The sequence below is a fragment of the Artemia franciscana genome, chromosome 4 (assembly GCF_032884065.1).
Source record: "Artemia franciscana chromosome 4, ASM3288406v1, whole genome shotgun sequence".
In the NCBI taxonomy this organism is placed as follows: domain Eukaryota; kingdom Metazoa; phylum Arthropoda; class Branchiopoda; order Anostraca; family Artemiidae; genus Artemia; species Artemia franciscana.
The window spans coordinates 30,283,255-30,304,060 of record NC_088866.1 but is presented as its reverse complement, the minus strand read 5'-3'; the positions used below and the strand labels follow the sequence as shown (position 1 = coordinate 30,304,060).

At 35.1% G+C, this 20,806-nt stretch overlaps 1 protein-coding gene across 1 annotated transcript in view; it reads left to right on the top strand.

Annotated features, from left to right (window-relative positions):
- The window catches only part of LOC136025739 (muscarinic acetylcholine receptor DM1-like), a 75,416-nt gene that overhangs the window by 1,398 nt on the left and 53,212 nt on the right, over positions 1–20,806 (top strand). Inside the window, exon 2 of the mRNA XM_065701725.1 lies at positions 1,148–1,289. Coding sequence (XP_065557797.1) covers positions 1,148–1,289 — 142 coding nt within the window. The remainder of the gene's footprint in view (positions 1–1,147; positions 1,290–20,806) is intronic.

Genomic DNA, 20,806 nt, shown 5'->3' with positions numbered 1-20,806 from the left:
CAGGACGGGTTGCAGCTTATTCTGATGTCTGGTTAGTCTCCTGACCAGCGTCAAGGAAGGGGGAATATATTAGTGCTTCTCATTTGTTAATATTAATATCCTCCAAAGGCTGTACGCCTCTTTCCTATTTGTATCTGCTTATACTTTGCACTTTAGAGTCGTACCTCAGCAGATGTGATCACTCAAATGTTGTATGCCTCGCTAACATTACCTTCTATTTGCCTTCTACACTTTTGGTTTACCTGCATCTCAACCGTTTTGAAATAGATGATATTCTTTTTTCTTCTGTATATGAACTGCTTTCATCCATGTTTTAAATGTATTAATTTTTTGGATGAAATCTGATGAATAATACTACAATCGCTTCAATTCAAGTTTTCAAGTTCAACATGGATTTTAATTTCAGAAACAAAGATAAAAAAATACACATAACTCAATTCCTTCTGTATTGATACACGTTTAGGCCCTTAAATAATATATACCCTAAACACAGCGTAGTCTCCTCTCTTCTCAAAGGTCCACTCCAAACCATCATCGAATACCAATCACTTTAATAAGACCCTTCCTCCGTTCGCACCCCTTGAAGTATCGAACAAAAATACAAATAATAATAATAATAATAATATCAAAATTATTCTAAGCAAAATAATGAAATAAATAGATCTAAAAACAAACATTTAATCCTTAACATTTTTTTTAACTCTCTTTTTAAAGGAGCTAAGAGACCCACAGGATTTCAGCTCTTTAAGAAGTGCATTCCACTCCCTAGCACAGACAATTTAAGGGGGAAAATCTGAACTAGCTGTCGGACTGAGCTGTTGAGGTATTGATAGCTTATAGCATTAGTGTTTTTGTACGAGTCAATATACTAGTGGACTGAATCTTATTTATTCGTTTTACTTTGTGGATACTACCGAATTAATTTTCAGACGCTCATTAATAAATGCTTGCTGCAATTGTAATCTGTGTCCTCCTGGCCCAGGAAAGAAGCGAGTTTAGCAAAGGTCTTTGCCATAAAATCTGCTTTGTTTTTTGTTAACCAGTAGCTGAAAATTTGTTTCCTATATTTTTTCCCAAAGTTTTTTGTTCTTCATTATTTTTTAGATATTAAATTCTATATTGAATCTAATGACTAGTTAACTTTTAGTGGTGAAGATACTCCTATTGACATTGAAGAACTAAAGCGAAACAGGTCCAGATCCAAAACTAACGTTGATCCTGTAGACTATGTTATGGAAACAACGTATGTGCCCCCTAGTGCCTATGCCAAAGAAGCCCAAAATTTGACGGTTAGCTTTCTATTTATTTCCAATATTTTTCTACTCTTTATCGTTTCATAATTGTCTTGTGTATAAGATTGAATGTTTCCTTTAGTATTAAGCCTAGAATTGGGCTGTTGAGAAGGAAACATGTTAAGGAAGGAATTCTTACTTCATAATGTGTAGAACAATTGTAATTATAGCATTTTGACTACGATACCACTATACTTAAGCCTCCCCCTTTCGTAATATGTAAATATATAACCCAAATTATATATTGGCTACTTATTTTCCGTTTCTACCCGGCTGACTGAACATATTTCAAACAGTAGATTTTACGAAAAATGTGGTTCAATCCCGCTTTCTAGGGCTATAATGAAAGAAATGCGGATGAAGGATGACAGACTACCGACGATTGTCCTTTTTTGCCAACAGTCTGGGGTTACACGGAAAGCAGGTCATCCTTGTCTGGGGTGGAAGGATGTCACAAATAAAGATATAAAGGAAACGGGAATCACCTGGGAGGATGTAAAGAGGGAGGTCTGGAATAGATTAGGTTGGAGGAGGAGCGTGCGTAGCTGTGTTTGCCTCATGTGACTTAGTGTCGCAGTGAGTTTTCAGTAGTAGTAGTACTAGTATTAGTTTTCGTTTCTTGATCTCGTCAGGTTTGGTTCAATTTACGGGTAAACGGGTCGAAACTTGAGTGACGCATGGCAAAATGCATTGGAAATACATAATTTAGGTTATAAATTGGCATATTAGAGGGGGGATGTGGGTAAAGTGCCGTGGGATTGCAGTAAAAGTGTGTTAACTATGGTTTTCCTGCATATTATGAAGTAAGAATTGCTTTTTAACATGATTCCTTTTTAAGAGCCCCAAATCTAGGCTTATATCCATTCTATAGGTAACTAACTCTATACAGTATTCTTACAGGCTACTTATCATAATTCCTTAGCCCTGCTTATGGACTTCTATATTATGATTTTAAGTTCAAATTACCAAGCAAAAACTTAAAAAATGCCTAATTACTAGCTTTAGTGAAAAAAAAGCCACAAAAACACCCTATGTATTTTGATTTTGGTTAACATATTGCAAAATTATATTCAGATTTGCGATCAACGATTTCAAAAATCCTTGAATGTAACTTTAATGGAAATCAAACACCGCTTGTAAATCAGCAGATTTTGGATTCACATGCTGCAGCATTAGCTTGGGATTTTGTAATCAACAAGCACAGAAATTCTTGGATCTAACTTTAGCGGAAGTCTAGCAGCATTTGTGAATCAACGACCTGAAACTTAACATGTATTTAATATATGTGCTATAAGAGCTCTTGTGGAAAAATTAATTATTTCTAATTATTTATATTTAATCAATTGGAACCATTCCCTAAATAGTCCCTGAATAATTTTGAGTCGGAGATTATACGATTAAGATGACTGTAGAAACTCAGGTAGTATAAACAAAAATATAATATAAATGATGTATTATAGACCTCTCAGTCATTCGGAAGCACCCTTGGGAATATTGCCGAATCTAGAGACGAATTTTTTTTTTTCGTTGCTTGTATTTGAGAGTTAATAAGTGCTATTGGGAGCTACTCTCATGAAGCTATTAAGCGGCTTAAGATTCTTAAGTGTAATTTTCGAAAACACAGCAGTACCTGCACAGTATTTAAATACTATCTTAACACCACTTCAATCTGCGCAAGAAAAAAAAAGATTATAGCTTTCGTGTTCGCCGGAAATCAAACAATTTGCTGCTTGCCCAGTATCAAATGAGCTTGAAGTTTTTCTGAGAGCCACTTTGATCTGTTGGCTATTCCTGCTTCGGTAATCTCTAGAAAGTCTTTCTCCTATCTCTGACCATTCGAAACCCTCCGTATAGCTCAGCATCCTTCTTGCCAGATTTTTTCTTTTGTCCTCTTGGTTTTTAGTTTCAGGGGGCAACAGGTTCACAGACTAGGAAATCAAGGAGCTTAAGGCGACGTCATGTCTACTTACACACACAAATGCATATAGCTATGTGTGCAACTTACAAGGAAGAAACAATTTCTGTCTAGATTTTTATGTCTAAAAACGTACACATTGGCTGTTTTTGAATGTGAATTTTAATTTTTTCCCTCCGCTGCTTAGTCAGGGGTAGTACCATTTTACTGACTATCTGGGCATTTTTGTTCGTAAAGCTACCTGAGCTTGTGAAAAAGCCTAGACAGTCAAACCCAAGACACAAACACTTACAGTTCAATTTTTGTTAGCCCAACTGTCTTAGCTTATACTTGGGTTCACTTGGATATCATTCCAGGCAGACAAGAGTACCTTGTAGGCTTTGGGCGCTTATTCCCTTTGCAATTTCAGTCAACTTGTTGTTCAACTAACATTAAAATAACTTTTTATTAGTACAAGATCTAAATTTATAAATTGAATCAATTGCCTTGCCTGACACTTATTGCAGAATGGCCCCATTTTGAATTTAGACGCTTGTTTGCCTCTCATTCTAGGTAAATTAACGGTCCTGTGTCAATTCTAAATTCTTGGTTCAACCTGTCTAAGACCATAGGCAGGCGTGCCTTGTTTACCTCTCATTCTAGGGAATCTAATGACAGTCAAACAGTTCGTGGTAACGAACTGTAAGTAAGGAGCGACCCGGCTCAATAGTAACCGAAACTCTAAAAAATGGAATTTTGATACCAATAGCTATATCAAAATAATTGCATTTAAATGTTGATTTTAAATATATAAGTTTCATCAAGATCAGTTATACCCATCAAAAGTTATGAGCCTGAGAAAATTTGCCTCCTTTTATAAAATAGGGGGAAACACCCCCTACAAGTCATACAATCTTAACGAAAATCACACCATCAGAGTCAGCGTATTAGAGAACCTTATTGTCGAAGTTTTAATCTCCTATCTACAAAAATGTGGAATTTCACATTTTTTTTGCCAGAAGACAGATCACGGATGCGTGTTTATTTGTTTTTTTGTTTTTGTTTTTTTCCCAGGGGTGATCGTATCGACTGATTGGTCCTAGAATGTCACGAGAAGGCTCATTCTAACGGAAATTAAAAGTTCTAGTGCCCATTTAAGTGACCAAAAAAATTGGAGGGCACCTAGGCTCCCTCCCACGCTCATTTTTTCCCAAAAGTCACCGTAGTAAAATTCTGAGATATCCATTTTATTCACCATAGTCAAAACCTAAAACTATGTCTTTAGGGACGACTTACTTCCCCACAGTCCCCTTGGAAGGGGCTGCAAGTTACAAACTTTGACCTGTGTTTACATATAGTAATGGTTACTAGAAAGTGTACAGACCTTTTCAGGGGGATTGTTTTGGTTTAGGGGGAGAGTTGAGGGGGGGTTACGTTAGAGGATATTTCCATGGAGAAACTCCTCGTGGGGGAAGACAATTTCAATGAAGGGGGCGGAGGATTTTCTAGCATTGTTGGAAAAAAACAATGAAAAAATAAATATGAAAAGTTTTATTTCTACTGAAAGTAAGGAGCAGTATTAAAACTTAAAACGAACAAAAATTATTATGCATATGAGGAGTTTACCTTCTTGTTATACCTTACTCTTTACACTAAAGTATATTTAGTAATTTCAAATATTTATTCTACGGCCTTTGTGATTCAGAGGTCATTCTTAAGGAATTGGGACAAAATTTAAGCTTTAGTGTAAAGAGCGAGGTATCGACGAGGGTTGAATCCTCCTCATATACGCAATAAAAACCATACGAATATAGGAGTTCGTTACGTAAGTTAATTCGTAAGTTACGTATATTTTTTACAAATGAAAACTTTTGTAAAAAATTATAAGTTCTAGTTACTTTTTTAAGTAATAAAAAAATTGGAGGGCAACTAGGCCCCCTCCCTCGCTCCTTTTTTCTCAAAATCTTCCGATTAATTGCAATTAATTAATATGCAAATTTCGTTTTAATTATTTATGTGCGGAGAGCCAAGATCAAAACATGCATTAATTCAAAAACGTCCAGAAATTAAATAAAAAAAAGTCTTTTTAAATGAAAGTAAGGAGCAACATTAAAACTTAAAACGAACAGAAATTACTCCGTATATGAAAGGGGCTTTTCCTCCTCAACGCCCCGCTCTTTACACTAAAGTTTCTTACTGTTTTAAAAATAGAGTTAAGAGAAAGAGTCAAACTTTAGCTTAAAGAGCGGGGCTTTGAGAAAGAAAAGCCCCTTTCATATACGGAGTAATTTCTGTTCGTTTTAAGCTTTAATGTTGCTCCTTACTTTCATTTAAAAAAACTTGTTTTTTTTATTTAATTCGTTAAGAATGGACCGAACTGGCTTTATCCTTTTTTTGATTTTTATGGCACTTGGTATTAACCAAGTGACATATAGCGATCGCAAATTTTGTCGGTCTGTCGGTCTGTCAGGCTGTCGGTCTGTCCCGGTTTTGCTACTTTAGGCACTTCCCGGTAAGCTAGGACGATGAAATTTGGCAGGCGTATCAGGGACCGGACCAGATTGAATTAGAAATAGTCGTTCTACCGATTCGACCATCTGGCAGGTGTAGGGGCCGGTTCAATCAGAAGAACTAGAAAAAATGAGGCACTTTTAACTTACGAACAGGTGGTTCTGAAAAATTAGAAAAAATGAGTTTTGTTTAACTTACGAAGGAGTGATCTGATCTTAATGAAATTTGATGTTTGGAAGGATATCAGTTCTAAGAGCTTTCATTTGAAATCCCGACCGGATCCGGTGACATTGGGGTGACTTGGGGGGGGGGAAACCTAAAATCTTGGAAAACGCTTAGATTGCAGGGTTGAGGACGAAACTTGGTGGTAAAAATAATCACAAGTCCTAGATACGTGATTGACATATCTGGAACGGATCCACTCTCTTTGGTGGAGTTGGGGGGAGGATTAATTCCGAAGAATTAGAAGAAATGAGGTGTTTTCAACTTACGAAGAAGTGATCAGATCTTAATGAAATTTGATGTTTGGAAGGATGTCGCGTCTCAAAGCTCTTATTTGAGATTCTGACCGGATACGGTGACATAGGGGGGAGTTGGGGGGAACGTAAAATCTTGGAAAACGCTTAGAGTGGAGGGACCAGGATGAAACTTGGTGGGAAAAATAATGACAATTCTTAGACACGTGATTGAAATAACCGGAACGGATCCGCTCTCTTTGGGGGAGTTGGGGGAGGATTAATTCTGAAAAATTAGAAGAAATGAGGTGTTTTTGACTTACGAAGGAGTGATCAGATCTTAATGAAATTTGATTTTTGGAAGGATATTGTGTCTCAGAGTTCTTATTTGAGATCCCGACTGGATACGGTGACATGGGGGAGAGTTGGGAGGAGGGACCTAAAATCTTCGAAAACGCTTAGAGTGGAGGGATCAGGATGAGATTTGGTGGGAAGAATATGCACAAGTCCTAAATACATAACCGGAACGGATCCTCTCTCTTTGGGGGAGCTGGGGGAGGGAAGGGTTAATTCTAAAAAAATAGAAAAAGTGAGGTATTTTTAAGTTACGAAGGAATGATCGGCTCTTAATGAGATTTCATATTCAGAAGGACCTCGTAACTTAAATCTTTTATTTTGAATCCCAACTAGATCCAGTGTAATTGAGGGGGGAACGGAAATCTTGGAAAACGCTTAGAGTGGAGAGATCGGGATGAAACTTGATGGGAAGAGTAAGCACAAGTTATTGATACGAAATTGACATAATTGAAACGGATCTTTTCTCCTTGGGGGAGCTGGGGGTTGTTAATTTGGAAAAATTAGAAAAATCGAGGCATTTTTAACTTAAGAACGGGTGACCGAATCTTAATGAAATTTGATATTTAGAAGAAACCCATGTCTCAGAGCTCTTATTTCAAATCCCGACCATATCTGTTGACGTTTGGGAGGGTTGGAATGGGGAAACCAAAAACGCCCATAAAAATCGTAGATACGTGATCGTCATAACCGGACTGGATCCGCTCTCTTTGGAGGAGTTAGGTGGTGGGGTTCTGTGCTTTGGCCAGTTTGGTGCTTCTGGACGTTCTATGACGATGAAAATTGGTAGGCGTATCAGGGAGCTGTACAAAATCGACTTGATAAAGTCGTTTTTCCTGATTCGACCATCTGAGGGGCTGAAGGGAGAGGAAAAATTTGAAAAAATTGAGGGATTTTTAACTTACGAGTGGGTGATCGGATCTTAATTAATTTTGATATTTAGAAGGACCTCGTGACTCAGAGCTCTTATTTTAAATGCCGATCGGCATCAAGCCTCTGGTTTTCCTTTTAAAGCAATCTAATGATTCTTAGAATTTTGCTAGAGCTCGTACCATATGAGCTCTTGGCTTTTCCACCCTCGTCACAAGTGCCATATGAGCTGTTAGCTCTTGATTTTTTTTATCGTAGTCCGGTATGAGGTTTCAAAATTTTTCGCGACCCTCCTTACGAAAAAAAACTATTTATTTACAAAAATTTATTTTTAGTAAAAATTTAGTTACTTATTTAATTTACTCATTACATACACAAAATTTTTTAAATAATTATGTGCAAAAAGTATAAGCATTTAAGAATTACAATTATTATCATTTGAAACCTAGTGATTTTTTTTTTTTTTTTTTTTTTTTTTTTTTTTTTTTTTTTTTTTTTTTTTTTTTTTTTTTTAGTGAATAGAAATTAGACAATAAAAATATACGCCATTCGGGAAGGAGGATGAATTTTCAAAATATTTAAGCCGTAAAACGGACGAATGTGCACAAAGCAACAATAGCTGCCCAACACGCATGTGTGGGGGTAAAGCAGTGTATATGACAGAGTACAGTTATACAACTTTTCCAATATTCCTAGTGTTTATCTGATATAAGACTAGTATTTTAAGAAAGTTTTGGGTTTTTACAATTTTCTTACAACCCGAAAAATTTGTGTACGACCTGTTTCTGTGTTGCAACCCGAACTTTGGAAAACGTTTTTTTTTATATAGAAAAACAACTGAAAATAGACCAGAAACCAGAAATCTAAGCTTCTGGGACCAAAAAACGGTCAGCGGTGGTTGTTAAATTAATGCCTTGCATCAATAATAGGATTTTTCGATTATTGGATGGCTGATGAAAAACTGGTTGATTGATGAAATGATGAAACGATTGATGATTGATATTTTTAGAATTGTATTACCCATTTATTTCTTATAATTCATAAGCTTAGGAACAAATAAAATGCTTTTCTTTTGTTCTTTTCAATATTTTTACTTTTCATTTACATCAAATTTGAAAAAAAATCCCTTTTTTGAATATTTAGGTATTTTTAGGGTGATTAGGGTTTTGCATCAGAAAATATTCATGTGTTTCAGTTCTTCCAATGTACGATACACTCTTATTAAGTAAAACATCTTAGCTGCTATCAATTCATTTTTAATTCAGAAAAGTTCCTCTTGAAATAGGTTCACTCAAAGTTCACTCAAACTAAGTTTGAGAATACAAATATCAGAGCTACGTTTGATCAGTTCACATAAAACTGAGGTTTACGAAAAACTAAAGTTGAATTGTCTTTAGATAATCCAACAAACTATTATTTAGTCAAGCAAAAGTTTAAGGGCGTTAAAAATAAAAAATCTTGTAACAGAGAATAGAATTAAAAAAAGGAAAATTTCACTAATTCCACTCACGTTTAGACCCTATCCCAACGGCACTTTGGAAAGGGGAGTTGAAAATACGCCTTAAAATTTCCTGTCCCGCTTTTTTTGGAAAAAAACTTTTTTCTTGGCTATTTAAATTGAAAATGTCGTTTTGGCAACTTTCATTAAAAAAAAATTGAAATATAACAAAAATCGTCCCCTTCCTATATATTCAAAAATCCACCCCCCTCCCTACATTTATGTGAATTAACATCACTGTCTGAGATGTGTCAGCTTCAGACCTCTCATGCTCTTACACTTCCAAGCTTAAGTTTCTTGATGAAAAGAATCAACTTCCGAGTTCGTTCTCTGTTCTGGTTAATGTATATAAATTTAGATCCCAATTTATTTACACTGGTTTTGGTCCAATAATAATCCCATAAATATTAAGCATCAGACTTGGACAAAAAAAAAAAAATACTTTATGAGTCTACTGCTCTTTAGGGGCCTCCCCCAAGCCACTCAGCGTGTTCACAGGTGGCGATAGGAGAACGCCCTACATGTATGCAGGGTACCTCTATAGTAGGCATGGACCAAGGGGGACCTTTACCTGGGGCTCCATAATATTTACTGTTGCACACTCATTTGGAGCCATAAATACAGGTGAAGGAGGAAGAAGGCCCCTCAAATGTATATCCAACAAGGCACACCGGCGTGTCCACACGTCCAACGAGTTACAAACCTTTTCCCAGTAATAGGTTAAATTGTATGGTGACGCAGAACAACATCATGTCAGGATCCTCTATAGGAGGACAACTGCGACAGGGCGTAATATCCACATATATGGACAACGGCCTCTGCAAAGGGCTGACTCGACCCTTCGGGGTACCTGCAAGACTGAGGACCTCGCAGTCAAATCTATTCCCACTTAAGGTTTGGTGCCTTGGAGGAAATTACAGCTTAGTAAAGCATTACAACTACAGAACAGAGAATAACGAGGACTTTTTTTTCCCTAGACACTGAACCAAAAAAACCTATTTGAATATTTCGGCCCTATATCTAAGGGCCGTCTTCATCAAAGAAAATAATAAACAATAAAACACTTACAATAAAAGTTTTCGGTTAAAAATCCATTATTTTTTATTTTTAAATAGCCTTGGCATCTTTACTTCTTAACGAAAAGTTCAGCCAAGACTGAGTGATAACAGCTAACATTTTACAAACTAAAAAGGTCCATTCATTAAACTAACTGTATTTATTAAAAATTGGAATAATTTCTTATTGCAGTATGTGCCTTCTCTGCAGCTAATCTTGTAGTTCTTTTGGGATTGGACTTGTTTTTATTTTTGTTTTATTTTGAATAAGATTATTTTCTGTAATTAATTTTGTGTACATAGGGTTGAGTGTGTATTCACCCAAGTCTCTATTTAGGGATGTATTATTATTTAAGTTTCGTTTGATTTCGATTGCCTCGCGGACAGTTTGTTTGATTTCTAGGTCATTGCTAATTAGAATTGTTTCGTCAAATAGAACATAATGGTTTGAATTTTCAAAAATATGATTGCTTAAAGCTGAATCGAAAGATATGGAGTTATTTCTAGATTTAATGCTTTTTCAATACTTTCTTTGTGTTGCTGTAATCTTGTTCCTAAATTTTGGTGGGTTCAACCAATGTAACAATTTCCACAACTACATGGTATTTGATACATTCCTCTTAGACGAGTAACTGGGGTTTTATCCTTACCAAAATTGAGAAGATTCATTATACTTAAATTACTTGTGAATACAACACGTAAATTGTTTTTTAAACAAACTTTCTTCAGTTTTGAAATAATTTTCAGAATATAAGGTAGGTAAATCGTGCTTGTGGGATTATTCGAATCGTTTTCTGGTGTGCGATTTAAGGCTTTAGAAGAATGCATCTTTAATCTTTGAGCAATAACAGTATTTATGAGAGAAATTGGGTACCCGTTGCTAAAAAGTATGTCTGTAATAAAATTTAATTCTTTTTTAATATACGGCTCTGAACAGATATTAAGTACTCTATCCACAAGAAATATTACCACTCCTCTTTTAACCTGTGGAGGATGGTTAGATTTGAAGTGAAGGTATCTATTATTATGCGTAGGTTTTCTTTAAACCGTAGAATCAAGTTTATTCACATTGCCTATTATCAATACATCTAAAAAAGGAATTTTTCCATCTGTTTCGGTCTCTAGAGTAAATTGCAGGTTTCTTTCGAACATTTAAATACTTACGATAGAGGTGTTAATTAAATTTTTATTAGAAATAAATTTTTGTAAAGAAATAGTTTTTTCGTAAGGTGGGTCGCGAAAAATTTTGAAACCCCATACCGGACCACGATAAAAAAAAACAAGAGCTAAGAGCTCACATGGCACTTTTGACGAAGCTGGAAGAGCCAAGAGCTCATACGGTATGAGCTCTAGCAAAATTCTAAGAATCAATAGATTGCTTTAAAGGGAAAATCCGAGGCTTAATGCCGTTCGGCATTTAAAATAAGAGCTCTGAGTCACGAGGTCCTTCTAAATATCAAAATTCATTAAGATCCGATCACCCACTCGTAAGTTAAAAATACCTCAATTTTTTCAAGTTTTTCCTCTCCCTTCAGCCCTTCAGATGGTCGAATCGGGGAAAACGACTTTATAATTTGTACAGCTCCCTGACACGCCTACCAATTTTCATCATAATAGCACGTCCAGAAGCACCAAACTCGGCAAAGCACAGAACCCCACCACCTAACTCCTCCACAGAGAGCGGATCCAGTCTGGTTATGTCAATCACGTATCTACGACATTTATATGCGTTTTCGAAGATTTCCGGTTTCCCCCTCCAACCCTCCCCAATGTCAACAGATCTGGTCGGGATTTGAGATAACAGCTCTGAGACATGAGTTCCTTCTAAATATCAAATTTCATTAAGATTCGGTCACCCGTTCTTAAGTTAAAAATGCCTCGATTTTTCTAATTTTTCCAAAATAACAACCCCTAACTCCCCCAAAAGAGAATGGATCCGTTCCAATTATCCCAGTTTCGTATCTATAACTTATGCTTATTCTTCCCATCAAGTTTCATCCCGATCTCTCCACTTTAAGCGTTTTCCAAGATTTCCGGTCCCCCCCTCAAAGACACTGGATCTAGTCAGGATTTTAAATAAGAGATCTGAGTTACAAGGTCCTTCTAAATATGAAATTTCATTAAGATCCGATAATTCCTTCGTAAGTTAAAAATACCTCACTTTTTTATTTTTTTAGAATTAACCCTTCCCTCCCCCCAACTCCCCCAAAGAGATAGGATCTGTTCCGGTTATGTCAATCACGTATCTAGGACTTGTGATTATTTTTCGTTGTGAACTTTTCGTTAAGAAGTAATGATGCCAAGGCTATTTAAAAAAAAAAGAATGAATTTTTAACCGAAAACTTTTATTGTAAGTGTTTTATTGTTTATTATTTTCTTTGCTGAAGAAGGCCCTTAGATATAGGGCCGAACTATTCAAATAGGTTTTGTTGGTTCACTGTCTTGGGAAAAAAAGTCCTCATTATTCTTTCTTCTGTAGTTGTATTATGGAAAGGCAGTGTGGTCTTCTTCATTATTTAGTAAAGCATTCGCATAGGATTCTCATTAATGGATAATTCTTCTGGGCTTTGTCCTTTTTTTATGGGCGTTCTCGGGCTGAAAAACCTCTTCCTTGATTATTTTTCTACTATGAGTTGCCTCCCCCCTAGTAGCATAATATTTGTAGGCATGAATATTTAATGAGTCACAGGTAATAAGTTTAAGACTGTCTATGCAGGATTTCGACTCTTGTTGATAGAAGTGTATCCGGGATCATTGCTTTTCCTGAAGTCAAAATGATTTCAATGGTCTTAAAGAATATAAAAATTGGAACTTAGAATGTTACGACTTTAAAAAATGACTATTGTATTGATATTTTGACTGACGAATTCAGAAGATTCGATTTGGACTTATTAGGAGTTTCAGAAACTCACATCCAAGAGGTAAGAAGCATGAAATTAGGTGATATAGAATTTGTTTACTCAGGAAGGGAGGAAGGGGAACACAGACAGGGAGTAGGGCTCATGATGAACAAGGAAGCTGCTAAATCTTGTTTTGGCTGGGAAAGTATTAATAATAGAATATTAATTGCTCATTTTATAACTAAAAAGTTCAGGGTATCAGTTACAGCCATATATGCCCCTGTAGAACTAACTTACGGTGATACTAGTGACTCAGATGAATTTTACTTAAAGTTACAGGAGCAAATAGACAGGTTTCCATGAAGAAATGCAATTTTACTAGTGTTTTTACTAGGAAATTTTAATGCCCAGGTCAGTCAGAAATAGGGATAGATGGTATCCTAGCTTAGGTAAATTTGGTTTAGGAAAAGAAAACAGTAATGGCTACAGACTTTTGCAATTTTGTAGGTATAACAACCTACTAATAGCCAATACGGTGTTTGGTCATAAAATGGCCCATAAGTTGACATGATTTTTCACGTGATGGTAATATATCAAACATTATTAAATACCTTATAATAAACGAAGGACTGGCAGGATCAATACAAGATATCAGGGTATACAGTAGTGCTGTTACTGATGTTAAAAGTAAAGATCACCATCTAGTGGTGTCTAGGCTCAATTTTAAGCTGAAATTTCGGAAGAATACCTATCTCCCAGGAAGCTATGATGTTGGTAGACTCAATGATGAGAATTTGAGAGAAACTTTCCGAGAACAGTCGAATGCTAAACTTGAGAGTTTTAAAATTTGACAATGAGGAAGATGGATGGAACAATTTAGAAAAACAATTTGTGAAGTTGCTGACGGTGTCTTAGGGAAGAAAGTTAGGAGTAAAGCTGGGAGTATTAGTGAATAGCTTTATGTTTAATTGAGAGGAAAAGGGAATTGTGTAAGAATTATCTGAGTGATAGAATTTGATCTCACGTTTCTTCTTATTTTCTAAATCCTAAAGTTTTAAATAGCATCAAAGTAAAGACAAAATATCTCGAAAGTGGTCGTTTCGTAAGTTCTTGTACAGAGAAACAGCAAGGTAACATTGTGGAATATGATGTAAATATGTATAAACATGTTGTGAATTAATAAATAGGTTCTTCCAAAGGGAAACAGAAAGCTTACTTATAAAACATGTTTTAAACATGAATGTTGCAACTTCTGTGAAACAGGCTCTTACACAGAGAAACAGAGAATTTACTCGTGAAACATGTTGTAATAAAGGACAAAATTTTCCTTTCAAGGCCTAAAAACTCCCTAAAAGAACCAATACGGTTTGCCGTCGTTCTTTGGCTCAAAATTTGGCGTTGTACCAGCAGGTAAATCTAACAAAAAGCAAAAAAGCCGCTATTTTGTCTCTTCCCTTCAAGGAATGATTTGATTGGCTTGCAAAAGCACGTCACAAACATAGACCAGTGGAATAAAAAGTGCAATTTTTACACGGAAGTTTTAAACGGGCAGTATTTGTTCTTTGTCTTTTCCGACTTTTTTAGAATATTAAATAAAAAAACAAGTTTTTTTCAACTGAAAGTAAGGACTATCATTAAATCTCAGAATGAACAGAAATTACTTCGTGTATGAAAGGGTTGCCTCTTCCTCAATACCTTACTCTTCATGCTGAAATTTTTAGCACTTTCAAAAAAAATTCCTATTCTAATTAGACGGCCCTTGTGTTTCAGGAGTCGTTCTTTAAAATGGTACAAACAGTTAAACTTTAGCGTAAAAAGGAATGTATCGAGGAGGAATGCATCATTCCTTCCACCTGGCCCTAGACAGTTGGTTAAAAAGGCCAATCTTTGGCAATCTGTAATCCTTCATCCGCAGAACGGGCCCTAGCAATCTCAAACTTTCTCTCATTATAGCTCTAGAAAGGGGATTGAACCAATATTTTAGTACTGCCTTCTGTTCGAAATATCGTTAGTCAGTTGGGTATCCAAACCAGTCCTTTGGCAATTTTTTCGGAAAATATCTAGCAAATCTTCCTCCATTGTTCTGAACGCCCATGCTTCAGGGTCATATTTGTGACCCTATACCATGGCCCTGTGCTATGTCCCATACATGACTATTGATAACACTCTATCCATTACAATTGTATATAACATCACTAAGTGTCTCTTTTATATTTATTTATCTTTGTTTTGCAGTAAAAGCGGTAGTCAGTTCTTATACAACCTCGTAGCTTTAAACTGCGTTGTTCGATCTTGGTTTTTTCAAATGACCATGCTTTCATTTTGAATAGTGTAATATGTATGATTCTCCAAATGTCATTTTCAATTTCAAAATTTCTTTCATAAGCGGGGTCACATTTATAATGAAAATCCAATTTGTACTGTCAGAGTAACAAAACGGAAATATATTTCTTAGAACCGAGAGAAATGAACAATACTTTAGCAAGAATATTTTATCAGGGGTTTCCGAGGTAAAATCATGGAAGTTTGAAACTAATGACATTCAAAAGATAGAAAAAGTGTATTTTGAAGAGGAAACATTCCCTTGGAAACAAAGAACAGCGTATTATATCGTGGGTAGGTCAATTTAGTAAATTTTTGTTTTTTTTTCTTCGAAGGGTAGAATTTTGAATACATACTAGATGTATCTTTTCATACTTTCACCAAATATTATAATGATCACAATCGAAAATAGCATTTTGGGCCCATTAAAGGGACCCTTGAAGCGAAACCTTTTCCCATTTGTTGGCTGGAAGAACAAAGATAAAAATAAATTCTTCAACTCGGAATCCAATACTAAGCTGATATTCCATAGTCATATATTATACAGACTTACTTAAATATATCTAAATGAATATAGTTTTTTAAATATGTTAATAAATTAGCCTAATATATTGAATTATATCAATTTCATTATTAGTTCGTTTCTATAAATAGTTAATCAATTTCTATTAAATACACAAATACATTAACTATATTTTAATTTGATTAATTTTATTAAAATAATAATTGTATAACATGAAATTAATAAATTAAATTGATTTAGTGAAATTAAATTAATAAATCGAAATAAATGAATTAACTTAAATTAATTTAATATACAAATAAATTCACATAATTATTAATGCATAAATCCGATAAACTTAACAATTTATAGATCTATAATTCAACCATTTTACTAACGTGTTTCGTTTTATTAACAGCTATTGCAATTTCAAGCGTATTATATTCTGGATAGGTCAATTTTTTTTAATTTTTAGTTTGCTTTTATTACTTTGCTAAGTAGAATTTTGAATAGGTTACTGGATGTACCTTTTCAAACTTCTACCCAGTATTATAATGATCGCGAACGAAAATATCATTTTGGGTCCATTAAAGGGACCCCAGAAGCGAAAATTTTTCTCTTTTATTGGCTGGAAAAACAAAGTTAAAAATAAACTCTTCAATTCTTAATCCAATAGTAAGCTGATATTTCAAAGTAATATATTTTAAAGTCATATTATTTAAATATATTTGAATGAATACATTTAATTTTAATATACTAATTAAGTAGCCAAATCTATTTGAATTATTCTAATTTCATTATTAGTTTGTTTTCTATAATTAGTTAATTAGTTTAATAACATTAATTGCCGAAAGTTCATCAGTTCAAAACTCAATTTAACTGTAATTCTCATGTTTATTTTCATTGTTGTAACAAGTGCAAAAGAGAGTATTTGTAATATAATTCGTTTTCAGTACAGCGCCAATGAAGCTGCAGGTTTTAGAATTTTACAGTGAAAGAAGGAGGCAAAACCCAAAATCTTCCTTGTAGAGATTTTTGTTTATTTCAAGCTTGATTTACATATTCATGTTAAGCTTCACTCGTTTTAAGATTTATTTACTCATTTATATTAGTAATTATTATGTGTTTATTGGCTAATATTGTTTATCAGATTTATGTTCGCTTTGGGTTTTATTTATGCCTCAATAGCAAAATATTTTGTTCGTCTTAAGCTTGATCTGCATATTAATATTAAGCATTACTCGTTTTGAGATTTATTTATTCATTTATATTAGTACCTGCTGTATGTTTTTCGGCTATGATTGCTTATTCAATTTCTATTCGTTTTTTGGGTTTTATTTATTCTTTAATATTAATTTCTGGTTGTTTTGGTTTGAGTTATTGCAGGATTCTATTTTTTCGGATCTTAAGTTTAATATGGCCTTTACTTTCCTTTAAAAAACTTCTTTTTTTGATTTTTTTTTTTTTAATTAATTTCTGTTCGTTTTTGATTGCCAAAGTTTCAAGTTTTTCAAAATTCCTCATTTCAAAACATTTTTTTATTCCAAATTAAATTAACAGTTTAGGTAAAAATTAATAAATTATTTTGAATATTGAATATATATTTATATTAATTGCTGAAAGTTCACCAGCTCAAGATTGTTTCACCCAGGCCGGATTTAAAGACGCCTCTTAGGCCGAAGCGTTTTTGCCGCTCTGTTTATACAAGATTTTCGGGGAAATCAACAAAACTTCGGGAAAAGTAAGTTGCGGGGCCTAGTGGACCTTTTGGTAAATCCTGGTCTTGTTAAACTGCAATTTTTATTTTATTTAATGTTATACTAAGAACAAAAGAAAATACTTGTAATATAATTCATTTTCGTAAAGCGCCAAATACGCAGTAGGCCTTTTACTTTTAGAGAAACGGGCAGTAACCAAACTCTTATTTGTATTGAATACACCATTCAGTAGAAGTACATAACCAATACTCTCTGAAAAAGACCGCGGTCTAACAGCCAATCTTTAATCCAGTTCTCACTTGTCTTTGCATTCTCTTCTCCCGATTATTATAATAAACAAGAAGAGCTACGAGCCAAGAGCTCATATGGTACGAGCTCTAACTAAACTCTAAGAATCAATAGATTGATTTAAAAGGAAAATCAGAGGCTTAATGCGGGTCAGGATTTAAAATAAGAGCTCTGAGTCACGATGTCCTTCTAATTATCAAAATTCATTAAGATCCGATCACCCACTCGTAAGTTATAAATACCTAATTTTTTCTATTTTTTTCCTCTCCCTTTAGCCCCCCAGATGGTCGAATCTGGGAAAACGACTTTATCAAGTCAATTTGTGCAGCTCCCTGACACGCCTACCAATTTTCATCGTTCTAGCAAGTCAAGAAACACCAAACTCGCCAAATCACTGAACCCCTCCCCCCCAACTCCGCCAAAGAGAGCGAATCCATTACGGTTACGTCAATCACGTATCAAGGACATTTGCTTATTCTATCCACCAAGCTTCATCCCGATTCCTCCACTCCAAGTGTTTTCCAAGAATCCCCCCAAATCCCCCCAATGTCAAAAGATCTGATCGGGATTTGAAATAAGAGCTCTGAGACATGAATCCCTTCTAAATATCAAATTTCATTAAGGTCCGATCACCTATTCGTAAGATAAAAAATACCCCAATTTTCACGTTTTCCATGAATTCCGGTTTCCCCCTCCAACTCCCCCCAATGTCACAGGATCTGTTCGGAATTTAAAATTAGAACTTTAAAGCACAAGATCCTTCTAAATATAAATTTCATTAAGATCTGGTCACCCTTTCGTAAGTTACAAATACCTCAATTTTCAAAATTACTCCCCCCCCCCCAACTCCACCAAAGAGAGCAGATCCGGTTCCGGTTATGTCAGTCGCGTATCTAAGACAGGTTTTTATTCTTCCCATCCAGTTTCAAGTTTCATCCTGATCTCTCCGCTTTAAGTATTTTCTAATATTTCTGCCCCCCCCCCCCAATGACTCTGGATCCGATTTAGATTTAAAATAAGAGATCTGAGTTACGAGGTCCTTCTAAATATGAAGTTTCACGAAGATCCGATCACTCCTTCGTAAGTTAAAAATACGCCATTTTTTCTGACTTTTCATAAGTACCCCCCCCCCCCAATAGAGCGGATCCATTCCAATTATGTAAATCACGTATCTAAGACTTCTGCTTATTATTCCCACCAAGTTTCATCCCGATCCCTCCAATCTAAGCGTTTTCCATGATTTTAGGTTCCTCCACCCCAAACTCCCCCCAATTTCAAAGAATCCGGTCAGGATCTAAAAAAAGAGCTTTGAGACACGATATCCTTCTAAATATCAAATTTCATTGAGGTCCGATCACCCATTCGTAAGTTAAAAGTACCTCATTTTTTCTATTTTTTAGAATTAACCCTCCCCCAAACTCCCCCAAAGAGAGCAGATCTGTTCCGGTTATTTTAATCACGTATCTAGTACTTGTGCTTATTTTTCCCACCAAGTTTCATCCCGATCCCTCCACTCTAAGTGTTTTCCAAGATTTTAGGTTTCCCCTTCCCAACTCCCTCCCCAATGTCACCAGATCCAGTCGGGATTTAAAACAAGAGCTCTGTGACACGATATCCTTCTAAATACCAAATTTCATTGAGATCCGATCACCCGTTCGTAAGTTAAAAATGCCTCATTTTTTCTAACTTTTCAGAATTACCCCCCCCCCCCCCCCCAACTACCCCAAAGAGAGCGGATCCGTTTCGGTTATTTCGATCATGTATCTACGACTTGTACTTATTTTTCCCGCCAAGTTTCATCCCGATCCCTCCACTCTAAGTGTTTTCCAAGATTTTAGGTTTCCCCCTCCTAACTCCCCTTCCCACTGTCACCAGATCCGGTCGGGATTTAAAATGAAAGCTCTGAGACACGATATACCTCCAAACATCAAATTTCATTAAGATCTGATCAACCGTTCGTAAGTTAAAAATACTTATATTTTTCTATTCTTCCGAGTTAACGGGCCCCCCAATCCCCCCAGATGGTCAAATCAGGAAAACGACTATTTCTAATTTAATTTGGTCCGGTCCCTGATACGCCTGCCAAATTTTATCGTCCTAGCTTACCTGGAAGTGCCTAAAGTAGCAAAACCGGGACCGACAGACAGACCGACAGAATTTGCGATTACTATATGTCACTTGGTTAATACCAAGTGCCATAAAAAGGTAAACTAAATTTGCAGAACTTTATAGCCACTTAAGTAGCTACAAAGTTCTTGTTGCCACTGTATAATGATAAGCCTAAGTAAGAGAATTGGTTATTTTTAAGTAGGAGAATGATGTTTTTATCGTTACGGAAACGGGCAGTAGCCATACTCTTGTTTGTAGTGAAGACACCATTCATAAGAAGTATATAGTCCTTAATATTTGAGTTCTGTTCTTCTAATTATTATGATAAAAATAAAGGTAAGCTAATTTTGACGAAATTTGTAGCCGCTCAAGTAAGAGAATGATGATTTTAAGTAAGAGAAATAAATAAAAAAAACAAGTTTTTTCAACTGAAAGTAAGGAGCAACATTAAAACTTAAAACGAACAGAAATTACTTCGTATATGAAAGAGGCTGCTTCCTCATCAACGCCCCGCTCTTTACGCTAAAGGTTGACTCTTTCTCTCAACTCTTCTTTTTAAAACAGTAAAAAACTTTAGCGTAAAGAGCAGGGCGTTAATGAGGAAGCAGCCCCTTTCATATACGAAGTAATTTCTGTTTGTTTTAAGTTTTAATGTCGCTCCTTACTTTCAGTTGAAAAAACTTGTTTTTTTTAATTTAATTTCTGATTTTTTTGAATCAATACATGTTTTGATTTTGGTTCTCCGCAGAGGAATTTGCATATTTTTTTTTTTTTGGCTAAATGGCTTTCTCATAATTTAGATAGAATGATTTTGAGAAAAAAGAGCGGGGAGGAAGCCTAGTTGCCCTCCAATTTTTTGGTTAATTAAAAAGGCAACTAGAACTTTTAATATTTTACGAATCTTTTTATTAGTAAAAGATATACGTAACTTATAAATTAGCTTACGTAAGGAATTTTTTATTCTCATGTTTTTATTACACATATGAGAGGGTTCACCCCCTCGTCAGTACCTCTCTCTTTACACCAAATCTTAAATTTTGTCCCAATTCATTAAGAATGACCCCTGAATCACAAAAGCCGTAGAATAAATAGTTGACA